Here is a 25,886-nt window from a genome sequence, read left to right on the forward strand (position 1 = left end):
AAGGTTGTCAAAAGAACTAGAGTGACACGGAGTCCCTCCGCCCAAGCCCGGCCGTGGGCGTGTGGACGCCTGCACGGTCCGTACTCCCACTGCGGCTTCGCCTGTGATTGCGGGAGGGGGAGGCTACCCAAAGCCCACCAGAAGGAGCGCGCTCCCGGCCGTGGCTCAGGGCAGGCACAGTCCTCCCACCTTTGCTGCCCTGGCAGGTGGCACACGATGGGCAGGAAAGTGCGCAGCAAGCATGTAGTGAAAAGAACTGCACGGCCCTGAGCAAGCTGCTTGAACAGTGCCTCGTTTTCCCTCCACCAGAGTCAGGCCGAGTGTGGGCTTATTCCTTCTCCTTAGTCTTAAACAGAGATTATCAAGAAACAGCAATGGTGGAGTGGAGGGAGGAAGGTACCGCTCAGAGGTATGCACGAGGTCCTGGGTTCAACCCCCAGCACCTCCATTAAAAAGAAAGAATAAATGTAATTACCGGCCCCCCAAACCCCCCAATTTAAAAAAAGTGCAAAATCAGTAAGACAGCTCAAAAGACTAAAAAAAAAAAAAAAAAAAAGATAACACTAACCCAGAACCATCGTCTGCGGCGCCCAGATACCAAGAGCTCCGAGTATTCACTGAAGCTGCGAAGCTGCCCGGGTAATTGCCGGCGGGCGCCTCCCATGGAGGCAGTGCCTCTGTCGCCCGTGGGGCTGAGAAGACGCACCCTCCTCCGGGTTCCCTCGCCGCACCAGTGCGGGGTCTGAGCACTGGTTTGGGGCCTCCATTCTATATTCATCTAAACTGCGGAGATTTAACTTCACCGGGGTCGCAAAGGAAACGACAGAGTAACAGGCATTCACTGAGATCGTGCACTTTGGCCAAGCCCCCACCCGACCCTGGCTCAGGGGTTTCCTTCCTTCTCTAGTCACAGGGATGAGCGCTTGACTAGATTTCCTAAGCCGAAGCCGAGCAGCCAGGCTTCCTTCCGTGGCTTCACGAGGCGCTGATGAGAAACAGTAAAGCCCCAGCAGGGCAGCCCTTCCAGGGGCCCGGCTGAGACGCAGTGCGCTCGGGGCGGCCTAACAGCGCTCTGCCCGCGTCACGGCTTACCGTCAGCCCGCGGCCCTTCGCAGGACGGCCCTCCTGCTCCTCGCTCCTCGGTGGCGCCCCCTGCAGGCCTGCCCCCTCTCTTCCACTCCCGGAAGAGCATCAGCAAGCTCACGTGGCGCCGCCGCCGCTTCGCACCAGGAGGCGCGGCCTCCTCACACGTTACCGAGCACGCTCACCAGATGGGAGCTGCACCTCTTCTCCAGAAAGGGAGCAGCAAGCATCCGAACCCATCGCCAACGCAACATGTAAACTCACACGCATTTTCAGCTTGACACCCTTCATGAGCCAGCATAGTGAGCATCAGTGTTTATCCCTGTATTGTTACCCCTTGTAACAGCTACAGTAACGCAGGCTTGAGGCTCTTCAAACGGTCGTTAAACACAGTCTCACCGCAACCTGCAACTCTGACACACTCGGTATATGAGTATTTCCTCGATGCTTCAGAGCTCTAGATCCAGAATGGGCTGATGGAAATGGCAGGTGGCAGGAGGAGTGAAAACACAGCAGCTGATGATGGTGTGCGTACATGTACATTCAGGACCACGGCTTACGTGAGGCGGTTACCTTTTGTCAGTTTATAAAAGAAACTTTACGACCAGTGAGTCCTCCTACCGGACTGTATTCTGAGGCATCTGAAGCCCAGGGAGTGGAGCAGGTTTCTGGTGTGACTAGAGCAGAGCCAGGGAGCCCTGTCTCCTGAGTCCCAGGTCTAGATTTCAGCCCATGTAACGTTCCCCCAAAGATCCCCAAGTTTGGTCTAAGCTGGTTGTCAACGAATCAAATGGCAACCCTGGCGAGTTGGGTTCCTGTGCACTTCATGATGGAGTGGGTGCTAATGGGGCTGAACTGTGCCCCACGCCAAATCTATGTTGCAGTCCTAACCCCAGGACCTCAGGTTGTGACTGTGTTTGGAGGGAGGATCTTTAAGGCGCTAATTAAGGTAAAACGGGGTACGTGAATGAATGGGCCGTGATTCAGAAGGGCTGACGGGGACACAGACAGCACACTGGCAAGAGGGCTGGACGCGTGAGGACACAGCAGGAAGGCGGCGTCTGCGAGCCTCCGTGAGGCCGCGGAAGAAACCAGGCCTGGAGACACCTTGATTTTGGGCTTCCAGCCTCCAGAACTGAAAGAAAATAAATTTCCACTTTTTAAGCCACCCAATCTGTTTTTTTTGTTTTTTATTGGCAGCCCTAGCAAATACAGCGGTCCAGACCGAAGGAAAATGTGGAATTCACATTTTACTTTTCTCTACGATAGAGACACTGTTACTAACTAGGGCTCACTTACCCTAAAGATAAAGCAGCGTCTCAGGGAGCCGAGAGGAATGCAGCCTCAGAAGCGCGCTGGACCCAGGGCCCGGAGCACTGCCGAGGTTGCTTTCGTCTCTGCTTCTCATTGTGTCTCCTTCCTCTTCCTCCCGGAATCTCCCTCTCCTTCTTTCCTAAAACCACCCTGACTCCAGATTCCCGGGGAAGAGACTGGCCCAGCCTGAGTGAGGGACTCACCCCTGGTCGAACATCACGGCCAGAGGCGGCAGGACCCCACAGCGGATGGTGGCCTCAGCCCGGCGGAGACGGAGGCGGCACTCCCACCAGACAGTGGAATAAGTCCTCCGTAGCACGGAGTCTGCGCCCTCTCGAGGGCAACAGGGAGGCAAACGCACGATGTTCGGTGTGCTACAAGCAGAGCGGCCGATGCAGGGGCAGTCTGGCTACAAATAGCAAAATGAACCAAGAGCAGCCTGAGACCTCATTCAGACCGAGAACTGCTTGCAAAGTCATGGCCATTTCTCCACTGAGGATGATAGAGAAGGAAGAGATGCCAAGAATGTTGCTTAGCACCAGTCAAAGCATGTGGACCCATCAGCTGGAAAAGCTGATTGGTGATCAAACGGAATTCCAGTATACAAATGGTGCAGAATGTTCACAATCTCCAAAAAAAAAAAAAAAAAAAAAAAAAAAGCAATGAAACCTAACATGAATCCAGACTGGTCTCTGGTTTTATATGCATTTGGGAGCCTGTATCATACTCTCTGAGAGGAAGGGGAGGTGGTGGAAAGATTATGTAACGTTTAATTATTGTTCTGGAGAAGAGGTGAGGGTAGAAAATACAGGAAGAACAAACTTTCAAATAAACCCGAATCAGAAAACATGCTTTACCAGCCTGAGTTAGCGCAGGGCAGGGCGTCCTCACAACTGCCCGGCTCCCCGCTTCTGCTCCTGTTACCCCTTCTTCTTCACCCGGCACCCCGGCCTGGAGCCGCTGCTGACGCTCCGCCTCCTCCGTGACGCCTGCCCTGGCTGAGCACGCCTGGCACTGTGTTTCTCTGACACTGTCTTGTGGGCGCTGTGTTCCCCCTGCAGACCACACCTCCTCAGGGTTAAGGCCCATGCGATGTCCCCACGTCGCCCTGAAGGGCTTGCTCTGCCTTTCATGAGCATTTGCTACCTGACTAGCTGCCCCCAGCTGAACGGAAACTGATGGTCAGAAACCTGCTTGCTGGGCTCAAGCAATCTTAGCGTAATCCGAGAAGAAAGAGAGACATCCTTTTAAGATAAAAACTTTATTTTACAGTTTTATAAAGCAGCTTTACATTAAGCACAATCCATTTACTTTGTATAGAAACAAAATACCTTTCCATCTGCAAAAAATCAAGTTTTGCTGTATATAAAACTAACATGTGCACATTGTGCTTCAACTGCAAAGTCTGTACAGCCTTACAGAGGACCGCCCTTCAGAAGGGCACCCAGTAAACACGTTATTGCATATTTCACACATGGTATATACCCCACATGTACCACGAGGAGAAACCAGGAAGACAGTCACGAGGAGGGTGAGGGCAGCAGCTTTCAGGGGAAGTTCGCGCCCGACAAAGGACAGGCTGGCGCCCGGGAGCTGCGCTTGGGCGTCACTCCGTGTCTGCTCGCGCACGCTGGACGGTTTTTGGATTCAGCCTTTATGTACAACTCCGAAAGGGTCAGACTCGACCTTCATCTGGAAACTTTTGGCTGGTCTTATAACTGAAGTGGCAATAGATTTAATTTAACATCAAAGCTAACTCAATGTAAGTGTAAACAACTGAGGCCCATAATCCAGAAACAAAAGAAAAATTAAAAAAAGAAAACAAAACTTGAAAATACCTTCCCCATCCTAAGCTCAGCGTAAGTAAACATTCTGCATCATTGAAAACCCTAGAAACCCTGCAGGTGTTTAGGAACAAAACTGTGACGGGTGGTGCTGGGCAGTGTCTCTCCACGCGCGTCCCCAGGCCACCTGCGTCAGAACTGCCCGCGAGCTTGTTAGAAGCGCAGGTCGCCGTGCTTCACAGGCAGGTTTCCTGCACATCTGGAATCCGTATTTCAATAAGCTCCCAGGGGATCCTGAGGCGTCTGAAGCCTGAGGACCACTGGTCTGCACTGACAGTTGTGCTACAGGTGCAACTTGCCCTCTTGGAAAATTCTGGGATCACAGGAAAAATCAAGTTGCTGTTGCAACATGGAAGGCAGTGTGGAGCCAATAGCCATGAAACAGTAATGCCATTTCCAGACCAAAACGTCTTTCCTTTTTCAGCGGAAAAAGACAGCCGCATTTTTAAGGCACTGATATTTGTCACAGAAGCAGTACCATACTGTTTCCACGGACTCCCCCAATCTGCAGAACCGGCACGCAAACGCAAGGCAGAAGTCTGGATGCTCTAAACCATAACTAAGACGACGAAGTAAAAAGGGTTTCCGGATTGGAGGAAGTTTGCTTTTGAGCACGGTAATCAGGGGAGTCCAGACAGCCCTGCTGAGACGTGTGTGTGTGAGAACCACAAAGGCAGGCAGCTGGGGCTCTCACAACCCACAGCTGTTTCGCTGTGGGCAAAACCGACCTGCGGGCACACAGACGGGGGGGTTCACGCTCTTCCGCGGCCAGCCGAGTCCCGCCTCCAGCTGTGGATCTCCGCTACTGCCCCTCTGCCGCTGACGCCTGTCTGCACCTGTTTTGCTCATTTACATGTATGTTCCAGATTCTAATTGGTGTCGGCAGGCTGCGCTCAATCAGGACGCAGGGTGCGGGCGGGTGCCACCTGGCTCCTGACACACGTCACACCAGCCACACACTGCATGTCAGGCTCAGTGCCCTGAACGCAGGGTCCCATGTTCCCGATCTGTGTGAGTCACTGTCCTGACTCAGTGCATGTCATGCCCTGAAACAAAGACAGCAAAACCACCTCCTTTGGGTCTGACTATCGCCCGAAGTCCCACACAGACACTGCCCAGGGTATGAGGGCCACGACACCTACTGACATGAGGTATGGCAGAGCAAGAAACCAAAATAAAGGTCTGGTTACACACGCACAGCAAATGAAGCAGCATCACTTCTGTCCAAAAGCTGAAATAATTTACTGGTAAAACCGCAAAGGGAAAACACTGATGCACAGAAGCCACCAGCAGGGAAAGCTGCTGACCAAGAATGATCTAAGGAGGAAAAAAGTCCTGTTGGGATTCTTATAATACCTGACCTAGTATTTTTCTTTAAAGGGAAAAAAAAAAATTCCTAAAAAGGCAGCGGTAGTGGATTTATCAAAATTACTAGCTCCTCCCCAAATTTAGGTTTATAATAAAGTTTCCCAAATGTCCCCCTCAAATAGACAAAACTCTTTTGAGAGTATAGTCTGAAATGAAATATAAAATTCTAGACAGGGACAAAAATGAACCACCACAACGGGGGTGGAGGAGGGACAGACTGATTATCAATCCTTTACTGATTGTAGATCGAGTTTCGTAAGACAGACAATGTTTTTGTAATTTCTTGTGCAGTCAACAAGTTTCATTTTAGTTGTGCTTACATTATATAACTGTGAAGCCTGAACACTGGTTGTGTTTTTCATTTACACATTTCAAGAAAAACCATAAATTCAAAAATTTCTCCAAATATATATAACAAATGCCAACAAATGCTCATCAACTCCCAAGAAATTAATGAGCAGAAAAGAAACAGCGTTTTTCAAGCTGCACACAGTCCACTATTCAGGCTACAGGTACATATTTACTGCATTACAGCACATTATTGTTTGGAAGTCTGCTGTCAACATAGACACCCACATTTTAAAAGAGCCCCACACTGAGTTTTGAGGCCAGTGCTGGACAGCTGGCCAGGAAGAGATACTCACGGCTTTCCTTCCCAAAGCGAGAGGAGGGCTCTCTGGGGACTGCACAGGGTGACAGGCAAGGCCGAGTGAGACGTCTTCGTTCAGCCCACTGACTGAACACCTCTCTGCTCTGAATGCCACCTACATTTCTAAACACCCAACCCGTGGAATGCAATGATCTCAGAAGACCGGTTTTAAGGACCATCTGTCATTTGATGTGACCCACAAAAACCTAGTATACAGCTGTTTGAAATGTGCCTGTGCTCTGCTGACACGGGGCCATGGTTGCTACGCACAGCAGAGGCTGAAGGATGATTTTGGTTCTGAGCTCTAGTTGTGCTTTGCCCGGCTGCCTTTAAGGTAGCTTTTCCACCTCTTGACAAATTCTTTGAAGACGGGGGTCTCGTCGATGGTGCTGAGCAGCTGCAGCTGGTTGATGTGGGTGGTGTGGTAGTCCCAGCGGGCCAGGTTGGGGGCGCTGCCGAGCATGAAGTGCCGGAGGTCGTAGATGGTCCCTGAGCCGGTGTCGTACAGGGGGAGCATGGCTTTGAGGGACGCCATGCCGCGCTCATACAAGGACCTCGCCTCCTTCCCGAGCTTCTCCCCTGCGGTTTCTTTAAGGTCGTACAGTCCGATTAAAGAGTACATAAAGCCGTTTAAAACGAAGGAGCTGGGCGTGGTCGGATACTCCTCGTACCAGTCGTGTCTGTTCATGAACACAGCTTTAACTCCATGCTGCTCCGACGGAAACTTGTATGGGGCTGTTGCCCTTAAAGCTGAACTGAGGAACACGTGGTCTCTGGTTAAGCGATAGGCCCTGACTAAGGTAGAGATGGCCTGCCCTTGGGCCATGGCAGAGTACCACCCGGGCTCTAAAGACTTGAACCCTTCCCCTAACTTACGCGTCACCATGATCGGCCACCCCCCTTTCTCATCCTGGTTCCTTACCAGCCAATCACTGGCAGCGAAGAACGCAGCCATGTGGGCTGTGGTAGAGATGGTAATGTTGTCGAGGAACCCTCTCCCTTTTGCAATCAACCTAACCACCTTCTTGGGCATTATTTTGGTTGGTTTGACAGCTTTTGTGTTGGAAAGACCCACTCCCTTCCTGAGGTCAGTGACCAGGTCCCTGGTCACCGTGCTCCATGAAGTTCTGGGCCCGATGCCATAGTATATGTCTCTTCCTTTAAAAGCAATTAGCTGGGTGTTTGAGACATAATGTACAGTAAAGAGCTGATTCTTTTCTGTGGTTTCCAAAACCACAGACACACTTCCATTTGTCAAGAACTTGAGGTCAAATGAAATAATAAAATCTTTTGTGTTCCCCAGTTGCAAGGACACACCATCACTGGTTTCTGCAGGGGGAAAACAGACCAAAAAAGACTGGTCAGAATAAAAGCTCTTCATATTTAAAAGCTATTTGCAATTCATCCGTGACAACCACTGACCATACAAAATTAACAGCACAATTATTTTACGTCTCAGATTACTATTTTTTAATCTTAATTTTTACTAAATTAACCATAAACAAATGACAAAATTATTGAGTCCATGATGGCTTGTGAGCATCAGGCCAAAGCTCTTGTCTTCTGGCCTGTCTGGTTTCTATCAGAGGGGTTAATGGCCTTAGCAGCCAGTAAGGTACTGACCAAACTGCCTTTTCTAGATCAAATACTGGCTGCTCAGTAATGATGCCTGTCCTAGCACACCTGTTCTGCAAAAAGGGAAGAACAGCCAGAAGCCGGCTCAGCACATAATACTGCAAGAAAGGGGCCAGAAGGAAAGAATGGTTATACATGAATTTAAAATGCTTACTTAATGAGTATTTCTTGCGTCCTAAGTGCCTCGCACATGTTAACTCATTTAACCACCAGGAGTGACAAGAGCAGTGCTGGTGCTGCTCTTACTTTACGGACGAGACGGAGAGCTCAAGCAACCTGACTGAGGCACAAGGAGTTGAACCCAGGTTGTCTGGTCTGGCGGCTTCATAACACACGCTCTCAATCAGCAATTCATGTTGAAAATGATAGGTTTGTTTTCAGATATTTGCAGGAATTGTGAATAAAATTTCTGGAAACTAAGCAAGGGTCTCATGTAGTCAACAAAAGTGAGGAAGGCCGGGGGAGGAGAGGGAAGCTCACAGGGCCTGGAGCAAAACAAGCAACTCTCAGTCCTCACTCTGCACATCCAGCCCCGGCATGTTCAACCAGACACACCTCCTGGAGCCTCAGTTTCTTCACCCATCAAGTGCAGATAATATTACTTGGCAAGGTAATTGCAGGATTCAAAAAAAGGACAGTGGCTTGGAACACAATAGAAATGATGGCAACGGGGGGAGGGCGCAGGCAGCGGGGGAGTGCACACTGAGCGTGCGCCAGGCCCTGGGTCCCATTAAAAATAAACAAACAAACCTCCTCACTCCCTGCCCCCAGTGACGATACTGCTGCTGACGCTGAAGGCAATGGTTCCAGAGGCTGACTGGAAAAAGCAGTAAAAGCTGTTTTATTTGGCAAATTATCAAAGAGGGAATTTCTCTTGCATGTCCACAACACAGTGACGGCTGACTCTCAGAAAGCTGATTTCCACCAAGAAAAGAAACTGAGAATATTAAAACCAAGCAGCAGCAGCAGCAGCAGGAAGAGGAGGAGGAAGGACAGCAGGACCGCGTGGAGGACGCGTCTCACAGCATCAAAGGTGAGTGTGGGCGTCTCGGTCTGTCCAGAGCTTACATTTCCAAGCACATGCACGTGAACTATGTCATATGATCCTTACAATCATCTCCGGAGGCTGCGAGGGCAGGAATCACTACTTCCAGCCTGGAGATGAAGGCACAGAGGCTCTCCAAGGGTAAACAGTTTGCCCAAAACCAAGTGCTAACTACCGGCAGAGCAGGGACTAGACTCCAGGATTCCTGGGTCTAAGTTCAAAGATCTTGAAGAAGAAACGACCCTGGAAACAGCACCCTCCTGAGGACAACCCGCGGAAGAGCGCTCTCTCTTCAACACAGCTGCAGAACCGGATCTACCTCTCAGCAAGCTGGGCAGTGAGCTGAGGCCCGTGTGCGCAGTGCGACCGGCTCGGGGTGCCGTTAGCACGCTGAGCTGATTCTTTAGCTCTGCCGACCCTGGACTCTGCCAGCGTGCACGCAGCTGGCCTGGGGCTCTTCCCCACTTCACCTGACGGAACAGACAACTATGCAAGCGACACCAAGAATGAGAAGGTTTTGCTGGACTGACTTATGCATCAAATGATGCCTTGAGTAACTTTTCCAAGTGACTTCATACTTGTAATACGGTAAAAATCGATTTTATCTGAAGGAACGCCGACATGCAGTCACCCTCCCGCACCTACAGTGGAATGGAGTCCGAGGCTCAGTACTCACACCTGAGACCCTGCAGGACTCTGAATGGACTTATGAATCACTGAGGATTAAATTACATTCAGCAGAGACTATCTGGAGAGCTACTCATTCTTTCATTCTCAGGGTACTGCCTCGTTAGTCAGACAACACGGTTAACTATGGCATTAATTTTCACCACACTGGATAACAAATACCCATCTTCAGAAGCCCAAACCGGAGGAAGCTGAAGAACTGCGTTTTCCTCCCAGAGTCCACTCTGACTTTCATTTTACGTATACAAGTCCAACAAAACGCTGTGGTTCGCTCAACCGCCTTATGTGTCAATGTAACAGATTATGTAGTTCTTTGAAGAACTCAGAAATGACTGATGTCATGGGATTTAACCTTTTACAAAACTACTGTTGAGTTTCCTAAAATCTTACCACCACCAGAGGGGGTTACTGAGCCACACAGAAGTGACAGCAGTCACAATCCCCCATTTAAGTCAATCGACCACTGTCTTCACAACAATCCCATGAGACAGGCCTTCCAATTCCCACATTACGCACGTACAGAGAGGTTACACGTCCCGTCTAAATCACGCAAAGGATCGGAATGGTAGCAACCACTTTGGAAATACACCAGGGGAGGTTTTGAGCCCTGCCAGAGGGGCCGAAGCTACATGGAGCCTGGGCTGTAAAACACCAGGAGGCGGCTTCGCGCGCTTCCTGTCGCTGAGATCCGCGACTCCTCTCTCTGAACAGGTATTCCCAGAGGCCCCTCCGAGTGTCTGCCTGCGGTCCACACGGCGCACGCACATGCACTCCAGGCGACGACGGACACTGAGCATCTAAGAAGAGTCTTTAAATCAGTGTTTTCACACACAGCCCGAACTGCTCCCAGGCACTTACTCAAAGGGCTCACTACGGGGAGTGAGGCGAGGCCTGACTCAGGACCCTGAGGAACAGAGAGACGAGGGCCAGGCAGGCGCAGTGTGAGGAGGGCGGGCCCCAGAGGCCGTGGAGATGGAGTGACAGGGGAAGGGAAGGGAAGCTGATTTAGCAGAGTGGGAAAGCATAAAATTTCAACTCATTCAATTTAAAAATCAAGTAGAGGAAAAAACCATTATTCAACAACAACAAATGTGCTGCAGACCCACGTTACGGTCCTTTTCTCTAGAAGATTCTGTTTCCTTTCAGGGAAAAAAATTCAAGGCCAAAAAAGAAAAGGCCTATAGCATCCAGCCTGGTCCTCCAGAGCCTCACCTCACTCAGGCCTGTGCTTGTGTGTCCAAGTTCCAGTCTCGTCTCATCAACGGTTCTCTGAATTTATCTCCCAGGAAGCCTGTGTCCTCTACAAAGTCTCGTTTCTCATACCTGTGTCTCAGTCGTCTCACCTCGTTGATCCCTCCCTCCTGTTCTGAGCAGCAACTCCAGCTCACTCTCTTGTATCAAATGCAACTCCAGGCACACCCTCGACTGCAACACCAGCTGCCCATTCCCAGCTGGCCCACGCCCACAGCACAGAGTCCCAACCGTGAGTAGCTCACGGCCCACCGGCGGAGTGACTGCCACCACGCTCTCTCCTCCGTATGCTTAAAACCACCTTAAGAAGTATCCATATCTCTGGTTATCGGCTGCAGAACGGCTGAAGTGAAGGGCCCTCGCTTAGTACAAGGAGACCTGCCATTTGCATTAACCAGGGTGTCCAAAAGTGTGCAGTGAAGGCTACTGCTCTAAATAGGACAGGGGTCAAGAGACGGTTCTAGAAAACTCCCCAGCACCTGAGGAGGTCAAGACGAGGACGGCTGTGCTCCACCTAATCCAGGCCACATTATGAATTAGTGTGAAAACAAGCGCCTTGGAGGCACCCCAGATTGAACGTCTCCTTCAGTCTCATCATTTCTTGCTGCGAATCTCAAGCTAAATATTCCTGAACTTCCCCGTGGACCTTCTCACCCAGCCAAGCCTGCTGCTTTAAATAAGCAAAGGTGCTCATGTACTGGAATACCCCAGAACGCCAGAGGAGAAAGGGCGCTTCAGTCACAGGATGAAAACCAAAGGTCACCCGCTGTTGGCACGGCATCAAGCACCCCTCAGCCCGTCACGTGAGGCCATCCAGGGTGAGCAGGTCTGCACTGTGGCTCCGAGGTCTGTGAATGACACAGCCCCCCACAAGGGACAAGGTGAGCACACAGACGAGGTCCCATGACCTCGTCCTTCCTTCACTTGCCAGCTGGCCAGGCTGGTGGGAGGACGAGTCCTGCTCTTGACAACATTTCCTACAGAAAACTAAGCCTGAGGTGCTAACTAAAATTATTTCATTGTCTTTTAAAGTAATGAACTCATTAATTCTCATGGATATTGATTAGCGGAGAAAAATACATTACATTCAGTTAATGAGACTGTCTCAGTAAAAGGGGAAATGCTGCATAAAGTTAATTTGATTTTATAAAAGATTTTATTAATGAAATGTTTTATACGAAGTTTGAAACAATCTAGTACATTAACAAAGTCCAACACAGGAAGCAGGCTTGGTTGGTAATGCTGTTTTACCTTGAAAAAAATAAAAAGCTCTGGTAAAAAATAGGCAAAGGAAAGGATGGTTTCTCTCTACAAAGAAAAATTTCTACCTCAGTGCAAAGCAGTTTAAAAATTAAAGAAAGAATCTTGTGCTTAAACATTAAAGCAAACGAGAACCTCGCTCCCGGGGGCAGAGCCCTGGAGGGACAGACACGCGCAGCACCCTGGTGCTTACTGTTCAGTGGGCGGCTCGGCTCCTCACGCAGTAGACAGCCCTCATACAACCTTGACTCTTCCAGCTGACCCCTTTTAGAGGTGCCACCTGGGTGGCGACACCATCTGTTTCTCTAGCCAAGGAATACCAAGGTCTGCTGATGTGTTTTCAAAACCATAAAAATACTTTAAAGGGAGAATCGGGCTTCACAAACCACCGTGAAGTTCAGCAAACACGTGTAGCACCTCACTCACCTGGAGCAATGAACTGTTTCACGCTGGTGAACCTGGACTCATCGGCCACGCTCGCCACGAAGCAGCCCGTCGGCACAGTCCAGGCACCGGGCTGGCTGTCTCGGTCCCTCCCTTCTGCTGTTTCGTACACCTCTACGCGAGGCGGCTTCTCCGTCAGATTCTTGCTGTAATGACTTAAGCCATACTGTGCAATCTGGATTGGGTAGAAATAGCCTTGAGGCCCCCACTGTGTAGATAAAGGTACACCTACGGAACAGAAACAAAACCAAACCACAACCAGACGTTTATAATCCTATTCTGAATACTCCTCCTCGTTTACTTCCAGGGGATGTTACAGGCTTATCAGCAACTTTTAAGCTTCCTTATTATACTGTTTTCATAATTACGAAAAACGAGCACCAAATTAACCAGAAATGAAGAGCAAAATTAAGTGTTCGTTTGCTCTAGTCATTTGTTGACAGACAGCAATGCAATGTTGAGGATTATCTCTTAAGGACCAGTTTTTTATGTCACTTTTGCTCCTAGCTACAGATGTCATATTTCATAGTTCCGTTTCATACACTGAAGTTTTACACAATTTAAATACAGGTAGCTAATGTTACCAGCTTTATTCTAGAAAATTAAACCTGAGATTTTCTTCAACATGTGCACTTAACAGTCAAGTCAGCGGCACACTCATCTCTCCCTCCAGTGCCAGGACGTGTCTAGGAACTCTGTCCTCCGACGGGCAAGGCCTCTGTCTAAGAAGCCAGGGGTGACTCGGCAGCTCACAGGATAAACACAGCCTGCAACTCTTTTTCATGTTCTCCATGTCGGAGCGTAATTCTTGAGAACAAGGACTGTTTTTTTTTTTCTAATGAATTAAAGTTGTATATTTAACCACAGACTCTTGAAATAATTCATTAATGAATTACTTCTTGTAAAGCTGTAAGCAAAACTTTTAAATGCTAGTATTAGAGCTTATTTAGGTAATTTCCTGCACTGGAAACACAGTGACACCACAGTGCACAGAATACCGTGCTGGTGCACCACGGCGTGCATGCTGAGAGAGAAGCTCCCACTCGCAGTGCCCCCAAAACTAACAAGCGACAGGTGGGCACGGATGAAACTGGGCCCCTACAAAACCATACGTGTTTCTGCTACAGTTTCAAAATACTTCAAGGAATTAGAGACCACACAGGCTAAGAAACCTAGGACAAGCTGTTTAACACCTGTGTTCTTTCTCCAAGGGGGGAGCTTTTTCCTCCCAAATCCAAACAGAATTATCTTCACTTAATAAGAGGAGGCTTTATAAATCTCACTTAGATGGGTAACAGCAATAATAATGTGCAACTGGCATAAGAACTGACAGACTGGTCAATGGAACAGAACAGTAGGTCAGAAGCATGCTCTGGTTTCTAAATATTTCAGTATAATGATGAAGACTACACCATGGATCAGTGGGGGAAAAGAGATTATTTCTAAATGTTAGGGGGAATAAATCTAAAATTCGGCCCTGACCTTGTACCATTTACCAAAATATAAATCAATCTGGCTGGACTGAAAAATGTGAAAAAACAAAACCATAAAACTACTAGAGAAAATACAGATGGACAGCTGACCATGCTACGGCAAATGACTTTCTAAGCATAAAAGGAAGAATTTTAAAAATTCCTAAGTTTAATAAATAGAACTAAAACTTACAAAACCAAGCACACACAAGTAAAATGAAAAGACAGCAAATTAAAGAGCGTGTCTGTAACAAATGCCGACAAGGCGTCACTACCCTTGCTGTACAGACAGAAGTCCTCATGAGTGTGTTTTCAAAAACCGAAACACTAGTCACGTTAGAAAAAGGGGGAAAGAACACTGAGACCACTTTGTAATGTTACAAGCGTGTGAAGAAGACACCTGGCCTCGCTAGTTACTGCAGAAGCAAATTATGAGATGCCTTTGTAAACGACAGGCTGGAAAAGAAGGCTCCATGACGGCAGCGCCAGGTGACAGGAGCACCCGCACAGCCGGCCTCCGGGAGCCCGAGAAGGGTCGACTTCCTGGAGAGCAGTCTGGCAAAGTAGACTGATCGGCACTACCTGACATGGTAGTTTATTTCCCAGGAAACTACTCCGAGAATACAATTAAAATAGCGACTGGTCAACTATGAGCAGCTACACTGCCGTGTGCAACAGCAAAAAACTGGAGATAACTGTGCAACTAAAGGGAAAGGGTCCAGACGTGACCCACATCACGGCATGTCCTCAGTACGAGTATTAGTCATTAAAATGCTGAATAAATATTCAACAGCAAGGGGAAGCAATCTAACATGTTGAATGAAAAAAGGAGAATACAAAACCGACTCTACAGCATGACTCCCACTTGTTTAAAAATGTACACCTACAACAACAAAAAGATTAGAAAACACATCAAGATATTAACAGTGGTCATGGGTGCTTTTTACTTTTTTTCCGCATCTAAGCACCTATTAATTCTATACATTTAAAAATTACAGGGAAAAAAGTGGTTCAGTGATGGGTATCTTTGAAACCTCTAACAAACAATTACCCTCCTGAATGCTGCACAACAGCATTACAGCTTTGTTAAAACATATACGAAGATATAAAGACCTGAGAATATACAAAAATGGTGGTAATTAAGTGGTAAAAATGTGAGTGACTTTGGCCTCTTCCCTCTTCTAAACATTAAGTAAAGATATCACAAAAAAATTAGAATATTAAGATACTAAAATCACCTTTTATAACAAAATGAGAAAAGTGAAATAAAAGCCAAACCAAGCAACCTTACAACACACTAAGTTCCTTCCTCTGATTAAATGATGTACTTTAAAGCCAAATTCAGTTTGGCTTTCTGAGCAATCCTAGGGTTGAAATTCAAATTCCAAAATGTACCAATTATGCTCATAAGGAACTCCCACTGCTCCGGGTGTCAAAGACAATGCCAGACAGTATGTAACAGACTACAGGAGCTCAGTGTACGTTTGGAGGAAATGGTGCTACGTATGCTCTCGTCCTGAGATGACAGCTGTCTCATGTGGCAGCAGGACTGCAATTGTGCACTGACGGTCCACTGGGTGGTCTCCCCCATCACCTCTTCTCACAGGACAGAAACTATGTATTTTAACGCAGAGCTTCTGGGGGCGCTGTGCCTTGGCCTTACTGATGGAAACTTTAGATTCTGAGGCAGGTCAATGGGATAATTCTACCTAATCAGGCATGCTCTTACCGCAGCCCTTAAATCACACCATCTAGAAGGCGGGCCCAGGTTCAGGTTGAGCCGGTCCCTCCTCGCTAAGTCAGGGTGACGAATGGGCTCTGGACAGTAAGCTGTGTGTGTACCTGCCATACAGTGAGCACTCGCAGTCTTCTATTCCTCAACACAATCGGGGCGGGAAAACACAGTGGAGCAGACAGATACCAACCTTCAACTCCACTTATGCACTTGACTCTGTCTCGGACTTCCACATTGTAGCCTTCAAAGGACATGAACACACCGTCAGGGTGATAGGGAGCCCTCTGCGTATAGACTTTGGAATAGCTATGAGAGAACTCAAACCGGTCATAGCCATCGTACTGAACCACCTTTCCATAAACGTCAAAGTACTTCTCCACCCAGGTGAACGGAAGGAAGACTTCATTCCCCTCTCGCCGCCCTTTAATCGTGTGTTCATCGTTTATGAGACAGTCGATTTCTTCATATTTAAGCCCTAACCCCTTGCTGCCCCCGACGACGGGCGGTGCTCTCTGCTGCTCCTGAGGAAAGGCCTCCGCGGACTGCTGGGCCACGCGGCCCACCACGCTGTCACTCTCGGAAGCTGCTGCTCCTTTTTCTAGCGCATCCACTCTGAAGCCGCTGCTCAAGTGCCGTGGAGACTGGACCGCTTTGTTGCTGGAACACTTCCTCCACAGAAGTACTGTGACCAAACTGAAGAGGGCGCAGATGACAATCAGAGTCTTACAGTTGACCCGAGCCGCCAAGCAACGCATATTCGGACCATACCTAGAGGAAAAATTCACGCAAAGGTGCATCACTGACACTGCAGGATATGGTTCTCTTCACTTTTTTTTTAACTGAACTACCACATTAGGGCAATTTTAGTAACTGCACGTAATCCGATCAGATTTAAAATTACTAACTGAACCCTTTTAGCAGAGACAAAGGCAAGAGGTCTTCCCCCTTTTAAAATACTCAGCATAACCTAAAGCAGAGATTCCCAAACTCTGTTTGTGGCTCCCTCGGTATCTTCGTAATTTTTTCACAAAGCCCCGAGGTCAAAAGAAATACCCAGCAGTTTCATTTACGAAGTAGTGGGGCTCAGACAGCTTAATGCATGCTTTTGTCCTAACAACTCAGCAGCTGTTTGGAAAAAAAAAAAAAGGGTCCTGTCAAGGTAAACACTGACTTCACGTTGTCAAATCCAACAGTGAATCTGCAGTGCTCATCCTACGAGAGCTCTCAGCATCGTAAAACAGTAAACAACTCTTCCTTCCCAGGGCCTCCAGGGCACCACTCCTTCCTCGTTCTCCTTGTACCCCGCTGGGTGCTCCTCCTCTGCCATCTCTGATCATGCCCTTACACTGTCCTGAACTTAGATGCTGAAGTGCCTTAGGGTACCAGTCCTCAGTCCTCTTCCTGACCTTTATTCACTCCCAGGTGACCTCACCCAATCTCATGGCTTTAAATACAGTTTACATGCTGACTATTCCCAAAATTCTGTCCCCGCCAGACCTTTCTTCAGACTGCAGGCACACATACCTAAGTGCCAAATCAAGTACCAATCATCCTTATCTGAACGTCAAATGGACTTCTGAAACATAACATCCAAAATTTAATCCCTAATCTTTCCCCTCAACCTGTTCCTCCTTCCCTACTGCTCAGAGGCCGGAATCTTGACATCTTTCTTGCTCACTCCACATCCAACCAGTCAGGAGATCCTACCCTGTTGGCCCTACCTTCAAATCATACCCAGAAACCGACCCCTTTCACCAACTCCACTGTCACCACCATGTAAAAGCCACCACCGTCTTTCACTTGGAAGAGTGCGGTGATGTCCAGACTGGTCTCCCTGCTCCAGCCTTGCCCCACTATCCCGCCCCAAAGTCTATTCCAACAGAGCAGCCAGAGTGATGCTTTAACTGCAAGCCAGGGCAAGTCATTCAGTCCCGATGGGAGAAGACTCTGGTGCTACTGCCCCTGCTGGCCATGTGGTGTAACAACCAACTGTGACTGTAATGCAGGAAGTCTTGGGTTCCTATTGCTGGGTCACTGGGAAATATGGAAAATCACGGGTTAGCTGTAGGTGCAACATACGGAACACTTCAGCCTGCTGAGAGTAAAGAGAGCGGCCCTACTGCCATTTGCTACAGCGCCTCCGTAACTTACCTCGTGGTGTGAAGCCACAACTACTAATTTTATTGTTACAATCCTTCTTCCCCCTTTTCTTTTCAATAAACCCTTCCGGCAGCAGTGAGATTAAAAAAAAAATCAAACTCCAAAATGAAAACGTTCAATGAAAGATTACACAGTGATTTTCTGTTTTTTTAAGAAAGCTGATGGTAAATGCATAATTCATTCATTTCTTTTAGAGTCCTTGCACGTCTGAAAGCAACTTCATTCTGCGCTCACCTCTGATTAACAGTTTGGCAGGATACAGAGTCCTCGGGCTGCGCGTTACTTCCTTTCTAAATGCTGCAGGGAACACTTTACTTTCTTAAAGCATCCAGGGCTGCTGATGAGAGGCTTGGATTCAGTCTGACACTTGTCACCGTATGTGACCTCGCTCCGGATCTTTAGTTTACCCAAGGGATTCTGCAGTTTTCTGAGAATGTGTTACAGCATGATCTCTGATTCACTGTTTCAGCACTTGGTTTGCCCTTTCAATCTGGAAACTTGTGTTCTACTCTGGTTTAATGAATACAGTATTTTCTCGCAGCTCTCCGTATATTAGAGTTCCATTTTTGTAACCTTCTCTCAACTATCTCTATTTTCTTCAGTTCTTTAGTGGTCATTTTTCTGGTTATTTTAGTCTTTCACGGCTTTCTCACATTGATGATCTCTGGTTACTCATTCATCTTTAGGCCTGAATGACTCATTAGCCAACACAGATTTCCTGTTACTGTGAAGATGGTCTGCTCTCTGGCTAGACTGCTCTCCTGAGGGGTCTCCGGGTGGGCTGGGGACAGGCTGAGTGGCAGTGCCCCTGCAGGATCTGTGGGTGGGGAGCCAGTAAGCCCTCTAAATGCCAGAATGAAGACAACTTTTTCTCTTGCCCTGGGGACACAACTTACACTCTAGAAGCCTTAGCTTTTCTCAGTTTCTCTAAAGAAAAGCTGGCTGGTGTTTTGCCTGGGGTCCCTGCCAGCCACCTGTAGTCCAAGGGCAGGGGTGAGAGAGGTGTGAGGAAGGAAGGGGAGGGCGTGCCTTCTAGCACCTGCACAGAGATCCAGAAGTCTGTTCAATTACCTCCCTATAATAATCTGACTTATTTTTACCGACTTCATTTCTCTATTTCTACGTATTTTATTTCAGTGGGGCATCAGGAGGCAAGCGGGGCAAAGATATGGGTCTGGTCCAACTTGCAAATCATACACAGGTTTTAAGAGCTGGAATTCAATAATATATTTATCATCTGCATTATTACTATGAGAAAATGTAATGAATGCTAAAAACCAAAAAAACCCCAAAGCGTGGTACAAGCATACCTTAGAAGTCATATATTTATAAATCGAGGATCTCCTTATATAGCAGTACTGGCAAACTGGTAAACCAAATGAATGATGTTTAACTTAAAAAAAAAAAAAAAGCCCTTTACTAAAAACATTTACTTGCCAACATCTGAATCACCCGTCAGCTACATCTAACATTCAGACCAGTGAAAACAGAAACAGAAAGCCTCTGTCCCATCTCTGAGATGTGCCCTTCCTCCACGACTCCGATCAGGGTAACCCTGGCTGATGGAACCAACAGACTACCATCTGATGAGGCACATGATGGGAAAGTGAAGAAAAATCAAACTAAAACCTTTCAATAACCTTTATGCCCAGATCTTGTTACCTGATACCATCCTTTACTAAAAGCAACCAAGGCATCTTAGAGAACTGGTTAACTCTAGGACTGGAGATTTGCTCTGCCAGAAGACAAAGAAATCTTTCAAGTTATCAACAGAATCACAATCCAGGGGATCAAGCAGCAGCAGGAGGTGGATAAACAAGACTGGAGACACTGTTAACTGCTGAGGGTGGAGGCTCACTATGCTATTCTCTACGGTTTTATGTTTAAACATTTCTGCAATTTAAAAAGCGTTATAGCAAAAAGACTTAAGACAGAAATCAATCTGAAAGGTCCCCTTCCCGATTAAGTCAAAGCTATGAGAATTACGACTGACGTTGACTGAAACATGCTGAATCAATAAAAATCCATGGGTCTACAATGATATTCGAATAAGGAGAAAACCAGAAAAAATAGTTATGTCCTCTTCTGATGAAAACTGGTAACTGGTGAAAAAAACTTATTTATCTATCTGGCCTTTGCCAGATAGAACAAAGCAATAGCCTCAGAGGATAAAGAATTCCATTTTACAGAAAAAGGGTGACTAATAATGTGGAAGAAAAAAAAATCAGAAAATAAGCATTATGTGATCTCTCATGAAATTACTGACCTAGGCAAGTGTTACATTCAGGCATATGTCTGATAGGGATCTAGAGAGTCACACTGTGCAAAAGTACATCAAATACATTATTTCCTAGTCACGAGGAGAAAAAGGTGACATCTACAATGAAGGGGTCAGACAGTCATCACCCTAATTCACTGGTCAGATTCAGTTTCATTAATGAAGACTCATCTAGATACAGTGTCTCTCTGTGAGTTAAAATAAAAAGTACATAATCTATTATACATCCCAGCCAAAAATGTTTAAGTTGGATCTCTCAGGCAGGCCCTATGATTTAACTTCTCATTAACAGGAAGTCACGCGGCTGCAACCAGGACACCTGGAAGGTGAGACATCCTGCAGGAGAGCTGGCCCTGCCTCCCCAGTGGATCGGTGGTATGAAAAGAACAATGAGACTGGGTTAGATTTTCTTTTTAAAAGAGACTTAAGGGATTACAACAACCAGATGTGAAACTTGGTCCTAAGGTGGGAAATGTGACTGTCGACTTACAAGAAGGGAAGATGGAAGGACATACAGATTGGAACTGAGAAAAAGGAGGTTACAAAACAGCACACACAGTGTGATTTTATAATTTTCCATGAATACATTTACTGTTTTTTAACTTTAAAAATAGAAAATCAAGGTCAAAGTCACTTGTTAAAATAGTAAAAGAAAGAAATCTAAAGTTTTAAGTTAAAAAGTGTCTGTAAGTATTTAGTTTCCAACACAGGCACTGCCATGGGGGGGGGGGTGGAGGAGGAGGGAGAGAGAAACTCTCGAGTACTGACCTGCAGCATTAACTACCAGATGGGCTCATCTGAACGTAAGGGCAATAATTTTATTATAACGTTTCTCAGGTTATAGAAAACTGACTATAGAAACTTTCAAATTTCAAAAAGTAGACTGCACTGACATTTTGCTAAGTGTATGTGATAGCAACCTTGAAAGCTAAATGCTGAGTGGTGATAAGCTTCCTACTCATCTTGAAGCTTTTGCCACATCCACGAACTAGAATAACCTTTCAAGTTAAAAAAGGAAGTAAATAAATTAACACAGAACCCTTGAAACATGATGTATTGCTGATCCTAAAGATCTATTTCATTAGAAAGATAATCCAATAAAATGTAGTTTTAGTGACTTCAGAGACCTAAAACAGAAGGTAACATTCAGCAAGCGTCATAAAGAAACTGTGGAATAACTTCTTTGCAGAAACTGTTAAAATTAAGGAGAGCAAACTATAGCTTAGTTTTCTTTTGGGAGAGCAAACTGTTCTCTTCTAAAATGATTTGCAATTCAAAGAAAATTTTCTATTACCTTTTTTTTCTAATTCATTTTCCTAACTGCGTATTTCAAGTAACCATTAGAGTCATTTAATAAACACTAAAACTGTTGATATCACCGTAAGTTTTTAAAATATGAAGGTCTTATTCCAGTTAAGAGCAACCTTTAAATAAATTTGCAGAAGATTTCACTGAAAGGAATTATTGGCTTGTTCCTTCCTCTGTCGCCCATTATTTTCTCTTATTTATTCATATAACAATTTATATTTTTACAATTCTTTGGCACCAGGTAAACAGAAGAAATAGTAGCTGGCCAACAGATAATCACACTGGCTAGTTCCGTCAGCGTCCACCCAGCAGCTGCTACGCAGCAGGGCAGGGTCAATCCCCAGTCCCGTGGGTTAGGTTAGTGGGAAGCAGAGGCATAGAAAACAGTAAGGCAACGGTACACAAGTGTAGAGAGAGTTACGCAGACTATGCTACGAAACACAGGAACTTTTTAAGCGTTAAGGAGAGCTTCCAGGCGGAATGAGTGGACTGACAGTCACCTGATCCCCAGTCAGGGTGCCTGCATTTTTTCACTCCTTCTGCCCGGCAGCCTGTTTCCCCAGACATCCACCCGGCTTGCTCCCTGACTTCTTCAGGTCACTGCTTACGTGTCAGTCACGAGAGGGGCCTTCTCGACTACCCCTACCTGAAACAGCAGTTCTCGCCCTGTCCTCTCGGGGTCCTTCCTGGGCTTTATTTTCCTTCACAGCACTGATCACTACTTGGTATTGTATCTGCTTAGGTTATTAGCCCTCTCCAATACACTAGAGTGTAAGTTCCCCGAGGGTGAGGTTTTGCTTCTCCTGGTCGTTGCCGGATCCCTAATGCCTAGAAATGTGCCCGGTTCAGGTAGACATTCAGTAAGACATTCAACATTGAATGAACAATGTTAAGCATGCAATTTTTAAAAATACCAGACATCTGAAATAGACAATTTCATTTTCTTTCCCATATTTGGATATTCTGGAATCAAAACCCAAGTGAAAATGAACATAACTGACAACAGAAACGGGCTGTGATGCTGCACACTGGCCAGCTCCTTAAACTGGATTTATGATTTAACTACTGCTGTTAGTAATGTTCCGTCGTTCACTGCTTGGTAGACCAAGATTTAAATTACACAGTCAAATGTTTAAGTATTCTGTAAGCTCTAACTCAAAGGAGAACTGCCTAGTGTTTCTGGTGGTCGGGACTCTGCCAGTAATGCAAACAAGCAGTATTTTCTAGGTAGTAACTATCCAAAATAAAGAACAAAACGGGAAGGCAATTCTGCTAGCCCATTAAAAAAAAGTTAAAATAATCTTTGACACAAGCGGCTCACCGGGCTTCAAACAAGGCTATATTCCTAGGAAAACATCTCGAAGAAATTCGCAGGGGTTAGCAGTACACGACACTTTACAGATGAAGAGAGTAAGGCAGAGCAGCCCACAAGACTCCCTAGAGAAGACGGGGCACAGCCAAGACAGATGAGGACGTCAGACGAAAAGCAGCGCTTCTTCCTGTTTCACAGATGATGAGGCTGAGGCTCTGTGACGCTAAGTCATTCACCCTGGGTCGCGTGGTTATCTGATGGTTCACTTCCGATGTGAACTCATCCGTCCAAACCCTGTTTTCTAACTGACGTGTCACAGGGCATCTCTGAGCAGATACACATACTATTTCAGAGGCTGAATACTACCCTTTCCCAGGAGATACTCTAATTTTTAACAGGTTCCCAGACTGTGAGCTGAACTGACATTAACAGGTCTTATTCTAGATAAAGCTGAATTTTGACCTTGAATCAATAGTTTACATAGGCAAAGTAAAATTTCAGGAAAAGTTACCTGGTCATTCAAAAAACAGATTAGCGTTTCTAAAGGAAGCTACTAGAATATTTGAATTTTCTATAAATCCAACAGTACCATTACATGCCATGTTAATACCACAAAACAGCAGAAATGAGTCATAATCACGAACAGCCATGGATATAGATCCCAATAAAGCTGCCTGGTCTCCAGGTCAATTAGAAAAACCAAGCTCTTGAAAACAGGATTCCCACTGGCCCCACAAGTCCAGCGGCAGCTTGCAAATGCGTTCCAGTGCTTCATTTCTACTAATGGTGATATTCTGGGATAGCTTGTTGAAGCAAAACCTTCCTCTAGAGATAAAAATGGAGCTAATAACAATTTCATCAGTCCATGTTAATTTGAGGCTTTGGAAATAATGTACTAGTCTCCTAAAGACCCCAAGGTGGCAGTATTTACAAGAAGAGTAACTAGCATTAGTATAAAAAGTCCAGGTATAAAAAAGTAGAAATCTTAAGATAGAAATTTTTTATTCCACGACTGTCTTTTCATTAGCCCCTGAGGAAAGGAAAAGAAAAAAGAAAAGAAAATCCAGAATACAAATGCTTTAACTTTTCCTCTGCTTAATTTCTAGTAAGAACATATAATCTTGGATACAGATTATCTGTAATTACCCTCAGAATGAAAATTATCCATAACATCAACGCTGAAGTTTATCTGCTCAGTTACTCAACACACATCTGCTTTGAAGCAACTTAAATCAATACTTCTGCTTTCTCTGTTATCTTCTTAGAAACATATCCATTGCCATGAAAGGAACAAACAAACAAAAATGAAAAACCTCAAACTGTAATGACAGATGAAGGAGGACCACCTAATGAAGACTATGTTAATTATATAAATAAAAACTCAAAGCAGACCCCGGAGTGGGGAGGTGTACCTGTGGCAGTGTGCTCTGTTCGCGAGGGGACCCAACACCACGTGGAATCTTCTGCTGGCCCAGAGTGTGGAAGCTCACGCTCTTTCTCCAATTTTGGCGCGGTGGTGGTAAAACGCAAGTGACGTACAATCTGCCGTCATACCCATTTCTGAGTGGACAGTCACGTGGTGACAAACGTGTCACAGTGCTGTGCTGCCATCACTGCCGTGCACCGCCACGATGCATCTCGTCCTGTAAACCCGAAACCCTCATACCCAGTAAACAACTCCCTGCTCCTCTCTCCCCACAGCCGCTGGCAGCCACACTCTCTGTGTCTACGACTTCGACATCTCTAAGCATCTCGTATGAGCGGAATCGTGCAGTGTCTGTCTTTTTGACTGGCCCGCTTCACTCAGCACAATGAACTCCAGTTTCATCCATGCTGTGGCCTCTGTCAAACTCCCTTCCTCTTAAGGCTGAGTAATATCCCAGTGTAGGTACCACATTCTGCTTATTCACTCATCAGCTGACGGGCACTTTGATTGCTTCCACCTCTTGGCTACTGTGAGTAATGCTGCTACGAACAAGTCTTTGTGAGACCCTGTTTTCAATTCTTTGATATAAACCCAGAAGTGGAATTCCTAGATCATATGGTAACTCCACTTTCAAGTTTTTCAGGACTCTCCGTATTATTTTCCACAGAGGCTATAACATACTAACATTCCCACCAACAGTGCACTGGGTTCCAATTTCTCCACATCCTTGCCAACATCTGTCATTTTTCTGTTTGTTTCATTTCAAGTAGTCGCCATCCTAGTATGTGTATCTCGCTGTAGTCCTGACTTGCACCTCCCTAACGGTTAGTGATGCTGGGCGTCTTTCCATCTGCCTGGTCACTTGTGCATCTTCTTTGGAGAGCTGTCTATTCATTTCCTTTGCCCACTTTTGAATTGGTTTTGTTGTTGTTGAGTTTTAGGAGTTCTCTCTATATTCTGGGTTTTAATCCCTTACCAGATACATGACTTGCAAATATTTTCTCCCGTTCTTTTCCATCTACCGTCTTGTGAATTCATTTTCCATATCCTACTCCAAAGACTCCACAATGTTTGTATCTGCAAGCACAGAAAACGGCTTCTGAAGTGTCCTTGCTACTGAAGTGACCTGCGGTATCAGGAGTGCGCTTTTGCCCTGTACCGTGCGCCACGTTCCTCTTTTTCAGTGGCTGCAGAGTTTTATCTCAGATTCTATCCCTGGGTATTTTCTATAAACCAGTAGCTGAATCTACAGCTTGATAAAAGTAGGGTTTGATTTTCAAGCAAGAATACTTCATGGCAGAGGTGTGAACTTTCAGCAGGAATAAAACGTCTGACAGTCTCTTCTTCTGTTAGGGTCAATCCGCACGCTCAGGCGTTGCCCGCCTGACCCAGCCATTACGAAGCTCTGCATTCGCAACCCACCAAATAGTTTCAGTAGCCACTGACGATTCGTTCCTTAGGTGCTGCACAGTGGCGATGCTCTAACTCTATCAGCCCTTCTTAATGTATTAACCAAAATGCTTCTGTTAAAGAAAATCTTGCCCTTACCAACTATTTGGTTATCCCTGAGGCATAAAGTTTGCACAGGAAAAAATGCTTGAATCTTTCCTTTTAT

The 25,886-nt window shown here is 46.3% G+C and overlaps 1 protein-coding gene across 3 annotated transcripts in view; it reads right to left on the minus strand.

The window, feature by feature from the left end:
- Positions 1–3,642: 3,642 nt before the first annotated feature.
- The window catches only part of GLCE (glucuronic acid epimerase), a 54,720-nt gene continuing 32,476 nt past the window's right edge, over positions 3,643–25,886 (minus strand). For 2 of the 3 annotated variants that reach the window (XM_064480781.1, XM_031440941.2), the window contains exons 2-4: positions 15,978–16,555; positions 12,563–12,808; positions 3,643–7,587 (exon numbers count right to left, since the gene is read on the minus strand). In XM_064480781.1, the coding sequence (XP_064336851.1) occupies positions 6,563–7,587; positions 12,563–12,808; positions 15,978–16,542 (1,836 nt within the window). In that variant the 5' untranslated portion in view covers positions 16,543–16,555 and the 3' untranslated portion in view covers positions 3,643–6,562. Of the gene's footprint in view, positions 7,588–12,062; positions 12,128–12,562; positions 12,809–15,977; positions 16,556–25,886 lie in introns of those variants that run through there. The other variant, XM_064480782.1, reaches the window with a different exon arrangement.

Source organism: Camelus dromedarius, chromosome 29 (assembly GCF_036321535.1).
Source record: "Camelus dromedarius isolate mCamDro1 chromosome 29, mCamDro1.pat, whole genome shotgun sequence".
Classification (NCBI taxonomy): Eukaryota; Metazoa; Chordata; class Mammalia; order Artiodactyla; family Camelidae; genus Camelus; species Camelus dromedarius.